Source organism: Quercus lobata, chromosome 3 (genome assembly GCF_001633185.2).
Source record: "Quercus lobata isolate SW786 chromosome 3, ValleyOak3.0 Primary Assembly, whole genome shotgun sequence".
NCBI classification, from domain to species: Eukaryota; Viridiplantae; Streptophyta; class Magnoliopsida; order Fagales; family Fagaceae; genus Quercus; species Quercus lobata.
The window spans coordinates 45,528,851-45,549,548 of NC_044906.1; the positions used below are offsets into that span (position 1 = coordinate 45,528,851).

Here is a 20,698-nt window from a genome sequence, read left to right on the forward strand (position 1 = left end):
TCTCCCTTCTTCTCATTGCTAGACCATACCTTCTCTTACTTCTGACCCATGACCCACCACTCCTGTATTGGTTGGGTATAAGTGGGTGGTGCCTGAGTCTTGTGCGTGCTCCACTTCCATGTGTGTCCATGGCTTGTTTGTTGTTCATGCGTTTACCATGACCTGGGGGCTTGTCTGGTCTTTATTGCCCGTTCTGCCACTCATTCTTAACCTCTTGTAGCGTGGATGAGTTATTGCGTCTTCATTCTTTGTATCTTACTTTCTCCCTGGGCTGGGTTTTGTTTGGGCATTGGCCTTTCCTTCTTCAATCCAACCCTTGTCTTCTTTGTGGGTTGGCTGACACCTTTGCTATGTCACCCCATTGTTTCTGCCATGTTATCATTTGACTTGTGCTTGCTGGGTCTCTTTTAGGCTTGTTATACACTTTCTTTTTGCTTAGTTCTAGTAGGCCAGTACTGTCATTGGGCTTGTACTCAAGCTGTTTTGGGCTTCCTTGGCCCATTTCAACCCTTTGGGGCTTCCTTGGCTCATTTTATTCCTTTGGGCATCCTCGGCCCGTTTCATTTCCTCGAGCATCCCTGGCTCATTCCAATCCTTCAGTCCCATGGGTTTTTGCTAAGTCTTTTGGGCTTCCTCGGCCCAAATTACCATATCCTTTACTTTCGGGGTTTATAAGCTTTTCCACCAACCCTATTTACTTAGTTCCTTCCTTTGGGCTCTTTCGGCCTATTTTTGCTTGCTTTCCATTTCTCATAATGCCCATGGGTTTACTACTTCTTTTTTCGGGTTCCTCTAGGCTTGCTTGCTTTCTTTGAGGCCCTTTTACTATTTCATAGGCCTATGGTCCATTATTCCTGCCATTCGGGCTTTATGGTTTTCTTCTCAATTTGCTAATTCTTCTTCTTTATTCCCTCCCATATTGTTAGGCTTCTTCCTATTACTGGGCCTCCTTACCAAAGTGGGCATCAACACCATGATTTGTGAAACAAACATTTAAATAACTAGTCACTAACCCGTGCGATGCATGGGAAAGCTAGTGTATAAAGATGTAAGCTATTCTTTTTCTCTTCCTCTTTGCTTGTACATTAGGATTCCAGTTTTATAGATTCCTATCCTTGATATGAAATATTAATCTTGATATGAAACATTAATTTACATAATAAAAAATAGAAATCAAACATAAGTTTAAAATAAAATGAAGAATTAAATCTTTAACATCCTCAATTATCTATAAAATGTATGAAACACAAATTTAAAGAACTACTTAATCAATATTTAAAATAAATTGAAAGACAACTTTAAAGGGTTTTTTGTATTTTCTTCCTTTGTTGCTTCGTAGTAGTCACTAAATATGTCCTTTGGTTTTCCTTGAGTACAAATGTTAGTGTGAGTTGCACATTGCTTTTGAATTCTATACCTGATAAGAGAAATGACATATATAATGTTAATATCATATTAGTTATTGTGTATTTTAGTATAAAAAGTAAACATTTTCATTTTGTGTACCTTGGGATTGGGAAGCATGCCTTTTTGTTGCAATTGTCACACCATAAAAATTCATCTCTTCATTTTATCTTTTTACGACATACTTCGCAACAGATAAAATACCAACCAGAATTATCTATCTTAATGTTTATAATCTTTCCCTAACAGGTAAAGATAGTTTCCTAGAAATTGAATTTGATATCAATCAATTCATAATTTTATAGTTAAATTTTGTAAAAGCAGGTCTATATTACATAAAGCAATGTTAAGGACACAATGTTATTGTTCAAGGTTTTCTTTTTTCTTACCTCATTACCATAGTCCCACATAACTTTTGTTATTTCACTTATGGTTCTTCTGTTGATGTTCATCTCTTCTTGAATTGTCGGTTTGAATTGCTTTGGCATTTGTACTATTGGTTGGTTATTTTCCACCAGCCTGTTATATTACATAAAGATATTAGACATAGTATTGTTGACAATAAGTTATACTCTCTTGCAATGCACGGGATTCATTAAAAAAAAAAACAATTATCTATATATAAACTTATATTTGTGGTACAATAGTGAATACTATGATGTATATATGACATTGTACAATTCAACATTCAGCTTGAAATGCAGTGGCCCTTTCTTTCTTCCAATGTAAATGCACTGCATCTTAGGGCTGGCAGAACCAATTAAACTGACCTTCTTAAACACTTTTGTACCATCACAAAAAGGCCATTCATGCGTAAAATGTAATGGTTAACGTTGAAACTGAAAAGATGAACTAGAGAATTGAGATTGTTAATTTCAGGCCCATCAATGGACCCTCCTATCACATGTAATTGTTGGACACTTCTTAAGCAAGGAGGGTATGGACAATGCACAGAACACATGACATTACAGCTTCAATATTTATAGATTCAATTTATGTACAGAGGATCCATTGTCTCTTGAAGAATTGAAGTGCTAGCTAGAAGTTAGGTTAGCTACCTCTCATTTTAATCTAAGATTTTCGTAGGTCATTTATGGCATGCAACAAAGGGCTCATGCAACTACAGCGGGATTTGAAACACATTGAATTTAGATCAAATATTCATACTTATAACAGTAGAATAATAACGATCTGTCAGCCATCAATATCACAAAGTTTGTGCTGGATATTTAGTTAGATTTCCCAGCAAATAGAAATGAAAGACAATATGTTTAAAACAGGGCATTCCCATCACAATTAGAAACCTAAAATAAACTTAAAATCTCAAGTAACCAACACCCAATCATGCATAAATTACAATAAGAATTCAGACATTGGCAGCCATACATGAACCCAGATAAGAATTCACAAAATTAAATCCAATAACCCAATTATTGGAAGCACCTGTCCAGAGCTACATGTCGTAGTTATAATGATATCACGAATGTGCAAAGACTAAATTAACAGAGCCAGTAGGGTATATTATATGTAAAACGGTACTTGTGTTCTAATATTTTCATACCCTAACACTATTTACTACTAATATTTTATATGGCAAATACTTCTGATATAAAATAAACTTCAAAATCCAAATAGAGCCACAATATTGCATATACAGTTTAGATTAAACTTAATAAATCGATAATGATATAATAAAGACTCCCACAAATACACACAGTCTACTCCAACCCTGCCCCAAACAAAAAATCTATAGGGAATTCAATAATCAAATAGAAAATAACAAACTGAATCTAAGTTTCCAGTCACTTATACAACTTCTTAATTGGAGGCTTACATAATAATTCAGCCAAAATACTTTGTATTTCAAACAATATCTTATAGGAATTAAGAAACTCCAACCAAGGCTACTAATAATAACAAAAAAAATAAAGAAAAATACGAATCTCCAACCAAATAGAAAAAGGAATTAAAATACAAAATAAGAAAATGTGAGAACCTGAGAGGACCATCATGGGGCAGCATTGAAGTTTTATAGGTCAAACCACATACTGAGTAACCCCTTCCTGAAATTTGATATATATTAGAACCACACGCAAAGCCAAACTACAAGTTTACAAATATGCTCATACTCAACTACTTTAAATTTCAAATTCACAAATAATAATAAAAATTTCCAACCAAATTCAAAATTATAAACTACAAAATACAATCAACTCTAGAATACAAACCAAATTAAGAATTAATTATAAAGTAAGAAATAAAAATTTCATTAACACATTTTTAATTCCCTATTTCTCTATAATGAAGAGGCAGAAAGCTGGCATTTTAGGTAGCCAAATAATTATTCAACCAAACAGACGATTAAGCTAAGGTAAATCGGATATGCTAAAAAAACCTAAATAGCAAATAAAACAGAACTTGAAGATAAAGCAAAACCTGTAGGATTGTTGACAGATTTTGAGGGTTGGGAGGCTCTTCAATACTATCTCCACTACGAAACCCACTCATATCCACAATATTTTCTTACAAAACCTGTAGAATTTGATTTTCTATTAGTGTTTCCCTGACTTCAACAAAAAAGAATAGAGAGGAAAAAAGGGTTAGGAATTGAAATCCCTAAATTGACAGAAAACCTAATTGAAGACAATAGGAAAAGAGATTAGTCATAGATTAATTGAGAAATACCCAGAGAGAATGATCTGATATGGCGGCCGGGTCGGAGATTGAAAATGTTGGCACCCATGGTTGAGCTTGGGTCTACGTTTGAGAGTGGAACACCCATGGTCGTGCTTGGGTCAGTGTTTGAGAGAGGATAGATAACAATCTTTTGCTTGATTTGTTGTTTCTTCGTTGATTCTTTAGTCTGCTAGCAAAATAGGTTTGTTTAAGGAGTTTTAATGGGTTTGCTTTTGGGGAAGAAAGAGAGGTTTTTTAATTAGGTTTGTTTTAGGAGTTTTATCGGGTTTGCTTTTGGGGAAGAAAGATAGGTTTTTTAATTAGTTTATTAATTTTAAAATCAAGTCTCATATTGTGTCCTGATCAACATGAAGTTACGGTATTGTGTCCTGATCAACTTGAAGGGCCCACTATTAGATAATTAATTAATTATTTTTTTATTAAAAAAATATAAATAAAAAATGTTGATGTGGAAAATTGTGGAGAGAGGAGAGGCTTCGGTTATATATATATATATATATATAGATAAACTTTTTTGAGAACATTTAAATAATAAGTTTAAATGCATAATAACTAATATTTCTTTAAAGCAAATTACCAAAATGTTCCTTTGACAATGAATATCCGATATTTACTATAAAAAAAAATTCCCAAAATGAGAGATGCCTCATTAAACCAACAATTAATAAAAGGAAAAACTTCAAATACTATTTAGTAGCACCACAATTGACAAAACACGTTCAGTATGAGAAATTATTGCGTACTTCCTTCTCTTACATGAATGGTGGATTTCACTAATTAAATTCATGATGGGACCCACCATTTATGTGAGAGGGGAAGTATGCATTTATGGTATTCCGGGAGTACCTAATAATTTTTCGTTCAGTATACTAGTATAGGCAGTATAGTCATTAATTTCCTTCAATAATGCCATACCATAATTAGTTTATATACATAATGGCTAATAATTTTTTTTTAAATAAAAATATTCAGTTAGATAGTGTTATTAAATATGACCAAGCCCGGCCAATCGGACCAGTAACCGGGGTGTGAATGAGTTTTAAGCAAACCATGTGACCCAACTGGTTTTTAATAACTTGATTGGGTTTGTAAATTGTGCAAAATTACATTAATAGGTCCATCCCAATTGACTTCTTTTGTTGTTTAATGTGTGATAATATGGTTATTTAAAGAAGGGAAAGCCTAAAGAAATATAAAAAATTCACTGTTCTATCACTTCTCTGCCGATTCACACTACTCTACCCATCACTTTTCATAGATTCAATTCCCCAAACTAGCAACTTTGCATCAATTTTCTGCTATGAACATATCACTTTCTAGTTTCACATAGCTAATTAGCTCATAGGTATGAGTATATCAGTATATGTTATATAGTTTATTCTTTAAACCGTTTTTTTTTTTTTTTTTTTGGATACAAGATAAACTATATGTTATCTAGTTTATTCTTTAAACCTTTTTTTTTTTTTTTGTTTTTTTTTTTTTTTTTTTTTTTTTTTTTTTTTTTGTGTTTTATTTGTTTATTGCTTTAAGTTTAAGTCTTTAACATTTTTTTTTCTCTTCTTTTATTTACATAGCTTGAGATTTTCTTTTTTTATTTTTTTAATATGTATAATTTAGAGACATGTAATAAAATTTTATTTAGCAAAAACTTTGTTGCAATCTTATAACATTGGTTTATTTTGCTTGTGAATTTTATAGAATTTTTAATGCTATTAATAGTGAGTTTAATTGCTTTTTTTTGTTAATTTACATATTTATGTTATGATTTCTCAAACTTATATATATATATATATATGTGTGTGTGTCTGTGTGTGTGTGTGTGTGTTGTAAGTTACTGTAATTATTTTCAAATTTCAATCAAGTTGGCTGGTTATACTGCCATAGTTATCCATTATTTTGTGGTTATACATTATATTGAGTATGTTATCTCTAACAAATATTTTTTTATTTTACATCTATTTTCTGATAGCACTTCCACTCCCATACATTACATTCTTCATCTATTATTTCATCTTAGTAAGTGTTTACTGTTCTTTCTTTTGGTGGTAGGCTGAGCCTCCCGATTATTCTTTTTGTTTATTATCCTGTGATTACTTGTTTAAGCTAATCTTTGGCTTCCCAGTTATCTTCTTTTTCCTATCTTTGTTTCTAGCCCAAAATTTGTTGCAGATGTGTACTATTGAGAAGTGTTAGTCCGGTTTTGTGTCGGTTTGTAATCCTGTAAGACTAAATTCTTAAAGTGTGTCATTACTCGCGGCCAAGCAGTAATTTCCGTTGAGCTAGGAGAGCGTTAGGGTTTGCGTACAGTGGAGTACCAGTACACCGAGTTAGGAATCCAGCGGCTGTAAGTGGTTACAAGAGTCATAGAAGGCATCAGTCTCTTTGAACACCCTGTTTCAGATTTAAGGTTAGATCCAGAAATTGGAAGATAAAGGTCGTCTAGGTTGTAATTGATTTCTTAGGCTTTTAATCCAGAATGATGAATAGGATGTTTAGAAGGAGTGATTCATCCACCAGCATTAGATCTAGCAGTACAACCCTCCCTGAGATTCCTCAAGATGATGGGATGATAAACTCGGAGTCGTACCAGCTTTTAGATCTAGATCAGAAGTTAGGAGATTGGAACATACCAAAAGTACCCACAAACCAGGTCTATAAGTCATCATCGTGGTCCTTGAAAAAGACTTTCAAAACAGACTACCATGTTAGGACTATAGAACAAGTTTACAGCATCAACAAGGAGTATGAAACATGCTACTTGTTATCCCCTGCAACAGTGAAAGCCCACAGGGAAAAAGATCATAAATTCCTCCATATTGGTCTAGTCCAAGTAGGAGTAAAACCATTGATCAGAGAAGAGTTGAACAACTCAATCCTTATGGCCCTTAGAGACACTCGTCATCTTAAATTTTATGACAGCCTCTTAGGTACCATGGAATCCAGTTTGAGCGGTGGGCCAATCCATTTTGATTGTTTCCCTAATCTCACTGTAGCACTTGACAACCCTCACATCTTGAAGGTCCTCACCCTCAACATCAAAACCCATGGAACTTTCCTGTTACATGGAACCAGACAGCTTGCCCTTATATACAGAGTGTATTATAAGTGCATGAGAACAAACATGTCTATCCAATCCATAGACAAACGAAAGGCTGGTGAAACCACCCTTATCCAAACCTCAGACGTTAGATCCACAGTTCAGGTACCCAGAACCCTGAAATGGTCTGAAGTCACTTTTCCTACACATTGGACTATAGATAATGAGAACCATCATCTACAGATCCAAAACCCAGTTAGGAACCCAGATCTAGATTTTGTCCAACAGCTAGCCGATGGAATGGTTAGACTTAGCTTTGACCAATCTAGGTATAGGTCACCCTTAGAATATGATGAACCCAGACCCAGATCTTCAGTAGATCTGTACCAGGAACCAAGGTCTAGATCCATAGATCTACGCCAACCCTTTAGGTAGCTAACTATCCACCTTAGAGATAGACCTGCATCCCAGTGTAGTTCGTCCAGAACACGAGCACCCTTTCCCACATCTAGAAGAGACTTAGGCCCACAGTTTCAAGGTGTCAAAGACCATTCCCAGGTTAGTACCCCTTGTTACACAGCCAAGCAAGACTCAGTTGTTGATCAAGAAGAAGACAGCACTAGTCAAGACAGTAAAAAACCCCCTTCACCATCAAGAACTGATATGAGAAATCTTATTCAGTAAGAAACTGAATATGACTATCAGCTCTTAGTGTTGAGGAAAGAGTTCACCCTTGATATGGATGCTCTTGAAAAGGATTTTAACTCTGAAAGAAACAAAGCCAAGAGAGAAGCCTATAGAGCCAACCATACCAGAGAACAAAAAGAAGAAGTTTTGGAGAAGTGGAAACTATTCATGAAAGAGGTATCCAGTGATTATCCTTTCTTTGAATATTTTGAGAAACATTTCAAATGGCATAAAAAGTCTTGTGTCATTACCAAAACTAATTGGAAGTTACTTCCCGATAAGGATGCCCCAAGCTCTAGCAAACCAGAAATTGTTAGATCTAGCCATCCCCCCCAGAATGCCATACTCTTTAACCATCGTGGTAGTGAGAATATAGTTGCCTCTCCCTTTAAATGTGCAACCACAGAAGAAAAAGTTGTCAAGAAGGTTATAGAGCAAAACAACTATACCAACCAGTGTTTAGGAGTCATAGGTAAACAGCTTGATAGGATCGAAGATAGGATTGATAACAATAAGGTTATCCTCCAACCAGGAAACCCTAGCAAACCTATCCAGTCCCTAGAAAAGTCTTTAGTCAAGCTCCCCACAACCAGGCAAGCCAGTCTCAGACCTAAAGACTAGACAGCCTTAGAAATTGTTGCCCAAAAGCTTGAAGAATTTGTGAAGAAGGAACCAGTCACCCCTTCACCAAACACCACCTCAACCAGTAGGGAACAACCTAGAGATAACCGGCTTATCACCCTAGAAGCACACACAGCCTCTAGCAATTCTAGTAGAACCTCCTTAGTAAAAAGGAGATAGAACACCTAGAAGACCAATTCTGAGGATTACAGGTAAACAGGCTTTACTAACCCAAGGTAAACCCGACCAGCCTTACCAAGAATTGGTATCCCAGATCTACACCCCTCGACCTCCAGTATGAGGAAAGGTCCACCCAGTTCATAGTATCCAGCGGTAAACTCTATGAATGGAACATAGATGGTTTATCCAAACAAGAAATGCTAAACAAGATCCAGCATATCACCATGGTAGCCAATAACTACCTAAATGATGGACTTCAGAACACAGAGGTTGTTGAACTCATAGTTTTAGGATTCACAGGAAAAATGTTAGTTTGGTGGAATAACTGTCTAACAGAAGAGTCTAAAGAAGACATCAAACATGCTGTCCAAAAAGATGAGGAAGAGAACCCCATCTTTGACGAACGCATAGGAAGAGGTGTTCCCGACGGAGTCAATACCCTGATCTATACAATCATGAAACACTTCGTAGGTAAACCTAGCAACATCACATCTAGGATTTACAACCAGTTGAGTAACCTTAGATGTAAGAACCTTGGAGAATACCGGTGGTACGAAGACGTGTTCACCACCCGTGTCATGCACAGAAGTGATTGTAACTCTCCATTTTGGAAGGAGAAGTTCATCAATGACTTACCCACTTTGTTTGGGCAAAAGGTCAAAGAAACCCTTGCCAGCCCCTTAGGTGTCATAGATTATGATAACCTAACCTATGGAGACATTTCTAGCACAATCCAAAATGAAGGAATGAAGATGTGTAGAGATCTCAAAATCCAGAGTCAAGCCAACAAGAGCAAAGCCAAGTACGAAATAGGAAATTTTTGTACCCAATATGGCTTACCTTCTGTCATCCCCAAGAGAAAACACAAACACAGAGGAGAAGAGCCCTCTGAAAAACCCCATAGAAAAAAAACAGCCTCTAAGTACTATAGAAAACAAAAGTTCAAAACTGATGATTTTTATAAGAAAGGAAAATCCAACTCCATAGGAAAATTCATACCTAAAACATCAGGGAAATGTTTTACGTGTGGTAAGAAAGGTCATTTCCAAAAAGAGTGTAAAGCTAAGGCCAAATCCCTTATCAATACTCTCATCAGTGACCAAACCAGTAAGGATGAAATCTTTAAACTCTTAGAACTTGACCATTCAGAAAGTGAGTCCAATACTCGAGAGAAACACCAGCTGTATAGGTCATCCTCTGAAACCTCTAGAGTATCTTCTAGCTCCTCTAGCAGCACAGATGAAATCCTAGCTTGTCAAGATAGTTGTTGTAGAAACAAGACTATCACTGTCCTTTCTAAGCAAGAAGAGTTGCTCTTAGATCTCATAGAACAAATCGAAGATCCAGTCACCAAAGCTCAAAGACTTAGTGAGTTCCACAAAACCCTAGTTAAGGAAGCCAGTACCTCCAAACTTAGGATTTAGGAACCCAAAGTTGATTTGGAAAAAATCTACAATAGGTTTATCAAATCCAAGAAAGAAATAACTGTCCAAGATCTCCAGAAAGTGATTAAGGATACCAAATCAGAAGTGAGAAACCTTAAGCAAGAATTAACCATCCTTAGGGTTGATCACAGTCTCATAGACCAAAGAGTCAAACAATCAGAAAAATACTTCTCAAGGCAATGAGGAAGGAACCTCATTTCAGAACCCTCCTGATAATGAAGTAGATGAAACAGTTAACCCTACTACAGATATGGAACAAGAACCAACCAATGAATCGTTCTTGCAAACCATCAGTAGAATTAACTTCCAGAAATGGCACTCGAAAGTCAGGATTGTCGTCAGCAAAGATTTTCAATTTAAGGTTGTAGCCTCAATAGATTCAGGCGCTGATCTCAACTGCATTCAAGAAGGAATCATTCCCTCTAAATACTTTCGGAAAACCAAAGAAAGGTTAACTTCCGCAAGTTGAGGCAAAATGCAGATTAAATTCAAAATCACATGTAAGTCAAGACAATGCGTGTTTCAAAACCACATTTGTTCTTGTCAAAAATATGACAGATAGGGTCATCTTAGGGAACCCAGTCATGTGTCTGTTGTATCCTTTCATCACAGATAGTGAAGGAATCACTACCCATCCTTTTGGCCAACCAGTCAGGTTTAAGTTTCTTAGAAGCCCAGAGCCTAAAGACATCAACAGTCTCCAAGAAGTCTCTATCTCTAAGACCCTTAACCTCATCAATTCCAAAATCTCTTCAGAAAATCCAAATCAAGAAAAAAACCTTGATCACTCTTCCAATCCCCTCTCAAATGATGAATCTTTGAACCTCAATCAGTTTCATAAACTTTCATCATGTCTCATTTCATGCATCCAGCATAAAAATATTTGCTCCATGTCATCTCATGATTTTAACAAAAATGTTTTAAAAAATAACCATTTTGTTAATACATGGCAGGAAGAAAAGCAAATATCTCATTTTACTTGCCCTACTAGTAAGTGGAAAATGGCTTCTTCAAGCAGGAACAAAGGAAAAGCTCCTATCCAGGGTTTTCCTTACCAAAAGCATGAAGGCGCTTCTTCTGGATCAGAACCCAGGGAAGCAACATCCCTTCAAGAATCTGTTCCACTTAAAATAATATTTTCTAGTAGTAATGTGGCCATCACCGTACAAGAAATTTTATCCAGGAATTTCCAATTTACAATTGGAGTGTACACAGAACTTCCACCCTCCATCAAAATTATCCTTGATAACCTTCAGAGAGCCTTTACCCAAAGCAACAATCGCCTTCTTCAAAAAACCCTCAGAGCACTAGAAATACACCTAGTAAATCTTGAGGCAGAAATTGAAATAAGCCGAATCTCTTTTAGTCAACTCTTTGGCAAAGAGGATATCCATTCAATGGATAAAACGACTATTATGGGCACCGATTATGCTAGGTTAAGTCTTAAGACTCAAAACCAACTAAGAAGTGCTGTTGCCAACTTGCCTACCGACATACAAGTTCGTATCTTGGGAAGCAAGGCTATGTCTGAATCATGTGACCTATGGTTCATGTATTTCAAAATATTGGTCACCACCCATTTCCCAGTTTATGGTGAAGACTTAGATGACATTGACAATGCCTTCATCCAGTCAACCTGGGAAGATTACTTTCGAAGTAGCCATAGGGTCTATGAAAAGAAACATCCCTTCCCCGACCTAATAATCAATTATGAAGATTGGTCCGTTGAAGAAGATCCAAGCTGGCTTTCGCAGATGTTTGAATATGGCTTTATTAAGCTCATCAAGCTAACAAGCCATGACCAGATCAACCAGTTCCCCCAGATCATACAACAGGTTGTTGCAAAAATCAAGAGTCCTTTTGTCTCCATCAGATGCTGGAGTACTCTCCCACAATGGGACATTAACCATTGGATGATTGTCCAACCTGCACACCATCTAGTACTCATCAATGGGTACACCCATAATGGTCCTTGGTATGAAGGAGACTTTTATCTCTCTTTTGAAGACCCTGATGCTCTTGCCGATTGCTGGAGAGGTTACTTCAACAATGAGATTATAGATGTCACCAGTGAGCTATGGCAAAATTACCACTTTGTTGGAAATAGTGGCAGAATTTCAGTATTCACCACCAGGCCATACTCCACAGCCCTCCATATCGAGAGAATTGATTACATTGAGCCCAGACAGTTAGTAACTCAACAAGCAGATTATGAACCTATCATGTACTGTGGTTTTTGTAATCAATATGTCAAGTATCATGAGCACAATTGTGATTACGATCCTCCATGGGATCCTTATAATGGATACCCATCCGGCCATGATACCGATTAAAAATCACCAAGAAGATAGAGTTAGAAGAAAAGAACTCTCTTGCCTCTTAAACAATTCCAGAACAGCTCCAGGATGCTCCAGAACAGCTCTAGAAGCCCCATAATAGCTCAAGAACCACATTTGCAACCCGGTTACTATTCTAGGAACAGTACCCGCACTAGCAAAGCTGCCGACAGAGTACTATTCACTACACAGTACCAGAACACTATGCAGAGTTACTATTCAGAAAAGCAAGGGGACAAAACACTGTTCATGAACAGTGACCGTTACTGTTCACTCAACAGTACCTTGACAGAATCATTGAGGTTACTATTTACTTTCGGCTGAAAAGAAATTCACCCAAGAGTAAAAGCAATTTACCCTCCATGATTTCCACAATCTCCTGAACGAATCCAAGGCTTCCTCCAGCTATAAAAGGAACCCTTTGCTTCAGTCTTCAGCAGGTCTTCTTCCAGAGTCCAAATTGCAGTCTCTAGAACTCAGAAACCTCCCAACTCATAGACTGAGTCAACATTCAGTTTGGGTTTAATAACTCAGACTCACTAAGAGTACCCTATAATTTATTTATTTATTTTAAATTTCCAAACAGAGAGAATGACTAACACATATTATTCAATTAGATCTTCCATATCCTTATTTTTATTTTTCTTAAAAAAAAAAAAAGAAAGATCTTCTAAACAGTGTCAAAAATAAAAGGTAAGGCTATCATAAAACCTTATCAGGGAAGATCTAAGGTTAACAATCCTGGGTTTGGTTCTACTTTGCTTTAACCTTTCGTCTTCTTCAACAGATCCATTCAGTAAGTAGTACACATTTGAATGTCAATCACTTAATTGAGTGTTTTCTTTTTTACTTGCTCAATCCAATAGGTATGTCCTCTTTTCTTCATTAGTTGTTTTGTTAAAACTATTTATTTGTGAGTTTGTTTTATGGGTCATGCTCTGTGCATTTTAAATTTTCTTTTTATTTATGTAGTTTTACCTAGCAGTTGTATGATGTTTTGTATGCTTAGTGTTTCTTCCTCTTGATTTCAAATGTTTGGTTGTCCATAAACTGTATGATGTTATTTTTTTTATCTATAGATTGGAAAGTGTTTTTGTTGATATCTCTTTTACTTTGAATTTTCGCAAAGTAGAGGAGCTTAATTTGGTTTCTAATTCTTATTTTCTCTCTATTTAATTGTTTAATAAAATTTACGAAAATAAAATTTATTTTCAATGTATTTGCTGACAATATCAATTTGTAAAGAGTAATTTCATGGTGAAAGGTTTCTATGATTTTGTGCATATGAATCACTGGAGAGAGTTTGAAACTTCCAATGGCTACTTGAAGGGATCATAATTATTTATCATTTGTTCGAGGATACCTACTGTAGACAACACAATTTGTATTTTTATGAAAATAATAATATATATATATATTAAAAAAAAAAAAAAAAAAAAAAAAAAAAAACCTCTTACAAGATACATTTGATGACTATTGGGATACTCTATGCGACCCAATGACATATCAATTTCACTTATTTTAAATTTCTCTAGATCAACAACTATATTTGTTCTAAATGTGGTTCTTTTGAATAAGGAAAATTTCATAGTACATACTATATAGTTAAAGGAAAGAGAGAAATTATAAAGAATCACATAGCATTTGTAATTCATACGGAAATTTTTAATATTATTTGCTATTTGTATTTGATTGTGCTTGCTTCTCATGAGATTGGGTGAGGAAATTGAAAAGGAGTTCATAAATTGCAATCAAGAAAATTCAATCCTACAAAGGATCGTCCATGAAAATATGGATATTTCAATCCTACAAAGGATTGTAAAAAAGTTTGTAAAATTTAGCATTTTGCTGAAACTATTATCCAGTTTCTTCAAATTGAATTTATGTTGTAAATTAGAATAAGGAATTTTTTTTTGAAGTACTTGCTTTCAATGGTTTGCTTACTTCATATTTGATAATATATAATGGAAATGAGTTATATGTTGATGCTAAAAAAATAAGTTACATTGACAATAGACACGTGATTATTGTTCGTAACAATAACTATAAAAATAACAACCGTAATTTTATTTATTTATGTTTTTATAAATTAAAAAAAAAAAAAAAACCCTAGATTAGATGTAACAACAGCCTGTAATAATGTTATACCTAAATATGCCTATTGTTTCCTAGCCAACCTCCTCACTTTCACCTTTATTTATGCTAAAACACAGAGGGCCCTCCTTAAAAAATTAAATAAAAAACCAGATGCTATGCCCCACATGGATAAACTGTACGTCCTATGATTGTCTACCAATTGATCGAACATAGCATGTGAATTGTTGGCATTTTTGCAAGGACCTTTCAGCCATTTGCACGTGTTTGCATATTTCTAATTGAACTGCTTATATGATCGTGTGGTCAAACTTTTGACCTTGAGGATCCTATGATACGTTGGGTTCATTGATTTGACAATTTACAGGTGCACCTCCATGCCAAAAAAAAAAAAAAATAATAATAATAATAATAAGATCTGATACTTAATTAGTTGGATTGTTATCCATCTGTAGGTGACATAAAATAATAATAATAATTTTTATTGATGGATGGATGCCTCAAGGACCAACAAATAGCTTGAGCTCAAACTTAATTACTATTGAACACTAATTTAATTTTTATTTAAAAAAAATGAATGAATGAATAAGTTGGACACAATTTCATTACTGTGTGCAAGTTGTACCGCTATAGTACTAACAAACTTCAAACTAATGATAAAACTAAACTAATTGAGTTTCTCTGTCTCTAAGAAAGTTGGTTCTCCCTCCTCTCTTAGGCAGTAGAAGTTTGTTTGTCCCTTCTTGATGAAGGAGAGTTTTGTTCTCTTGAGACAACAGGTTTGTCTCTCGAGCTTGTGGTTTTGTTTTTTCTGGGTTACAGAGAAACATTTTTCTTGTTTGGTTTGCTTTAGTCTTCAATTATCTGTCTGGATTATGGTGGACCTTACGAGAATATGGGGGAATTTGAACCTATCCGAAATGGAAGATACTGGTTTTGTTCTTCAGAGTGATCAGCGGTCTAGAGAGATTATACTAGTGGCAATGTTTCTCTCTTCACGATTCTTGAGCATGGAAGTGATGGCTAGAACTTTCAAGCAGATACGGCGTCCCACAAATGGCTTTCAGATACGCAACCTGGGTGATCATTACATCCTCCCTGAGTCTCAGCAGTTTGGACAGAGTCTTAGGGCACCTCCCTACCATTCTGCTGGTAAGGATGTGTTCTTTGTTCCAGGTTTTTTTGAAAAACGCTCATCTGAGCTACCGTGGAGAGACAAGGTGTTGGCTGGGATGGAGAGCAATGGTACACTGTCAACAGAGCAACAGCAGTTCGGTCCATATCTGCGAGCTCCTTCGTTCAAAACTGCCAGTAAAAATGTTATTTATGTTCCAGGTTTTTTTGAGGAAGCGAGTTGGAAATCTCAGTGGAGAAAGCGAGGGGAGGAGGATGCCCAGATCACGATGGGAGAAAATTCAGCCACGGTGCCTTCGGTGGTGGTATCCGTTACGGTTGGGGAAGTGCTAGAGACAAGTTTGAATAAGGAGACCGTTACACACTTTAATGTTCAGCAAAGAATGGGGAAGGAAAGCATTACTCTAGAGAGTCAGATAAGCACTCAATCCACCTCGAAAAATAAGGAAGTAATTATGCCAAATTCAGGGAGCAATAATTCGGAATTACATGCAGCAGCTGGTGTGATTGATCACACAATTGATGATGCCAGCCCAACTCTTGAAGGATCAGATATGGTAACGGATAAAGTGCCTAACTCCGCTGTTGTGAATACAAATCCTATAATGAATGCATATCCTGTAGAAATAGTAGTAATGGAGAGAAAATCAATTACTTTGGAGACAACCCTTGCCACCTCAACACATGAGCACCACATGACAATTAATTTGGAGAAAACACAATTAAGTCCATCAACGGTGGAGAGTGGGGAATGGCCAAAAAACATTAGGTCATGGAAGCGTATCATGCGTCAACCTTGTTGGTGGACCAGGCAAGTTTCCAAGGAGGATGTCTCTCAATCACAAATATTGGCGGAGGCTGTACCACAGCCCCGCTAGATGAAATGATTCTCTTAGTAATGATCTACCATGGGCTTGGGAACCCATGGACAGAGAGAGAGCCTAGTGAAATATCACGGGAAAAAGATCCCTCTACCATGTTCATAGCCAAAACATGGGTAGATGAAGCAAGGCTAGAGCACATCCTCAGTATGACTAAGTCTTTGATTAACAGCGATTCTATTATGGAAGTAGCTTTCATGGATTTCAAAGAATTGCTGTCGTGGATGATCAGATCGAAACAAAATAAAAAGTTGTTCTTAGTCATGTTTTGGATATTAGGGACATATCCATGGCCGATCCTGAAGGTGAAATCTGATGATCCAATTTTCCGAGAACAAAATTCTGTGGATGTTGTTTTGGATATGGGACGTGGATTAGTGTTGTTTTGGAGATCGACTATTGATGTAATTGTGGAAGGTTCAGGCACAAATTATATCAATACAATGTTTCAAGAAGATGATAGGGCAGGGATTGAAATGATCATCCGAGAATGCCAAGGAAAAGGCCTGGCACACATGGTCGGAATCATCCCTCTCCCCCTAACTGTCATAGAGCTTGAAACTTTGGCTATATCGAAGGCTTTACAGTTTGATGCTGATCTAAGTTTGGAAGATGTCACCCCAGAGAGAGTTTCAATGATTGCCATGAACGCTTTGAATGCAGATTTGCAGTCTTTGGAATCCTTTGGTTTACTTAGTCGTGATGTTAAATATTTTGCAAGTTTATTTCATTGTATTAGGTTTTAATATGTTTGTAAAGAAGGATTGTTGTATTCTCACATTAAGAGAAACGACAATGGGGTTGCTCATAGTTTGGCTAAAAATGCATTATGCATACCAGATTTTCAAGTATAGATGGAAGATGTCCCATCTTATATTGGTTCGATTTTACAATTGGATGTAGTTGAATTTTATTAATAAAATCCATCAGTTTCTTTCTCAAAAAAAAAAAAAAAAAAAAAAAAACTTCCAACTAATGATGCAGGCTTTGGAACTACTATGACAACTTGAGGATGCAGAAGTGTAAAAAGTTAGGGTATGTTTGATAACTTTTTTTTTTTCTCCTTTTTTTTTCTTCTATTTTTGAGATTAAAAAACTTGTTTGGCAACCCAAAATGAACAAAAAAAGAAAAAAAAAAAAACCGTTCTCAAAACTGAATTTATGAAAGAAACTGAAAACATGCAAAAGACTGTTTTCAGTTTCTAATTTTTAAAAATCAATGAAAACACAGATTTAATTTAATGAATCTGTCTCATTTAATGAGTAAGTATTAGAGTTTAAATCCTGGTAACAACATATTTTAGTATTTTTTATTTATTTTTTTCAAAAAACGATATTTTTAATTTTAGCTAACCAAACATGTTTTTGACTTAAAAAATACAAGAAAATTGTTTTTTCTTTTGTTAGGACATATGTGATTTGATGTTAGGAACATATGTCAATATTTTATGTAATTGGCTAATCCTTTGAGAAAACGTACTTTACTTGTAGTTGAGTAGATCTAAGATGTGTTTAATACTTCAAGAAATAAGGTTTTAAGTTTAAGTGGTAAAGCTATGCAAGTCTGTCCAAGAATTAAGTGAGAAAGTGTAGGATTTTAAAACTCGACAACTAGCATCTATCGAAGTTTAAAAAAGGCTGTGAAGCCCGAAGCTCGACAGCTAGCTCGATAGATATCTTATCTGTCAAGATTTATGTGTTTATGTTTTCTTTTCTCACAACCTTAAACATATATAAGGATTGTTTTAAGAGCCATCATAGCTGATGCAACTCAATGCAAAAGTTTTTCACAAGCATATAGTGAACCGGAGACATATGCCCTAGTTCATCTTTCTCTTGAAGAAGCTGTTGTGTTTATACACCGTAGGGTTTTGTAATCAAGGAACTTCTTGATCTTCATCATGTGATGAACTGAAGAACTTTCCAGCCAACATCTTTCTCAAGTTGGTGATTAAGTTGCGTACTGGGATCCATGCATTGAAAAGAAGAGATTGTCATTACAGAACAAGTCCAATTGGGTATTTGGGTAAGGATTCAACTGTAGCTTGGTATAAGGTACTGAGATTCCTTTACTTGTAATCACTTGTTTTGATAATAGTGGATTCTCGGGAATAGTGACTTTAAATTCACTCGGAAGGGTTTTGTCTTGGTGGTTTTTCCCATGCATAAACAAATCACCCGTGTCAAATTTATTTTCCGTTGCATTTAACTTTGTTGGTGATTTGTTTGTACTACCACTCATCTTGCATGTTGATTTGATTAATTAATAAACTTGACTAATTAATCAATTAATTCATCACAAGGGGTCAATACGTTCTTGGCCTATCAAGTGGTATTAGAGCAGACACACTTTGATTAGGTGTTAATCTTTGTTGTGTGATCCATTGACCCCTGTTGTCATGGATAGAGGACAGTCTCTTATTATACCTCCTTTATTTGATGGCACTAACTATGCATACTGGAAAGTATGCATGAGAGCTTTCTTGCAGTCTTTATATGAGAAAGTGTGGCAAGCTGTGGAGATAGGCTGGACTAAGCCTACGGAAGCGCCGACCGACTAGGATGATGCTAAGATCAAGGCGGTAAACATTAGCAGTAGGGCATTGAATGCTCTCTTTAGTGCAGTCATTAATGAGGAATTCAAGAAGATATCTTCCACTGAAACTGTTAAGGAAGTAGGAACCATTCTCCAGACAACCTATGAAGGAACCAAGGCTGTCAAGGATTCAAAATTTTAGAGGCTTTCTACGAGCTTTGAAGAGATTAAGATGGAGGAGGATGAGTCATTCGATGAGTTCTATGCCAAGCTAAAGGACATAGTATGTAATGTTGAATTTAATCAACCATCTTGTTGGCTTTATTCCATACCAAATTTACTTGTAATTTAGCAATTAGTAACCTTATATTTAGGTGGGAATCATGTAAGGATAATGTGTGAGAGAGTGTGAAGAAATGCTCAAGATTGTGCAGTGAAGTAGGGGCTTGCGGCTGGATCTCGCGGGTGGCTCGCGGTTTGCAAGCTGCCAGAAGATGCACACGAGTGAAGCATGTAGAGAAGTTGAATCGTCATGCCAGCTGTAGCACTATAGGACAAAATGTCCAGACTGGCCATTCAGTTAGCTCGTGGCTTGGACTCGTAACTCAGTCAAGTTGCGAGGCCAAGTCGCCAGTCCACTCTGTTATGGAAAAACTGACTCTTCGCATTCCTTTCTCACTCTAGTATAAATACCCCTTATACCCATGAAATATTGAAAGCTTCCAGAGAGAATTTTGAGAGAGAAACCCTAGAGAAAAACAAGATTGACTCATCCATAATCTTTACATAGTGACTCTTTAAATCCCTCAAATCTCACCCTCTCCATTGTTACATCCTTGAGAGGTTCATTAGTCAAATCCTTTTCTCACTATACCTATATCTGTGAGAATGTTTTTTGGTGCTTGAGAAGCAGTTAGGAAGGGACCAATTGATATTGGTTGATGCTATGGGTTATAGCATAATCCGGTAAGTTAAAAAAGACAAAGGTTCGGTGTAACCTCGTTGGAGTAAGAAGCTTGGAGGGCTTAAGTACATTGGGTAGATTAGGCTTGAGGGTTTTCTGCTGTTCATATATCCTAACTTTATTTTTTAGTGGATTATTTACCATTTGAAGGGCGGCGTAGAGATTTTACGCCGAGGGCTTCGGTTTCCTCTTCAATAACACATCGTTGTGTTGTCCTTGTGTTTGCATCTTTCTTCCCTTAATCTTTACCATTTAATTTCTATTATGAATGTGATTTTATTTGGTTTAGATTGTTTATCAATTCTGTTATAAGTTTATGTTCATTTTCCACACATATATTGTTTGATATTAAGCTTGAATTGGTAATTTGTAAATTGGAGGTTTAAAAGTTCAAAGGTGTTTTACACACATTTTGAATATTCATAGTAAACCCAACTTTTAATTTTGGGGAAACCATTCCTGAACCTAAGATTGTAAGAAAGGTGCTCAGATCTCTACCGGAGAGATTCCATGCCAAGATCACTGCCATTGAGGAATCAAAGAACATCAACATAATTCCTTTGACTAAGCAGGTTAGAAATCTACAGACCTATGAGTTGGGTTTGATGAGGATAGGGAAATCAAGCAGGAGTAAGAGCAAGAGCATGGCTTTGAAAGCTAAGAGCAGTGACATTGATGAATC

General features: G+C 36.0%; 1 protein-coding gene across 1 annotated transcript; it reads left to right on the forward strand.

The window, feature by feature from the left end:
- The first annotated feature begins 8,850 nt into the window (after positions 1-8,850).
- On the forward strand, positions 8,851-10,050 carry LOC115980959. Its single transcript, XM_031103155.1, has one exon. The coding sequence runs from the start codon at positions 8,851-8,853 to the stop codon at positions 10,048-10,050; it is 1,200 nt and encodes a 399-aa protein (XP_030959015.1).
- The last annotated feature ends 10,648 nt before the right edge of the window (positions 10,051-20,698 follow it).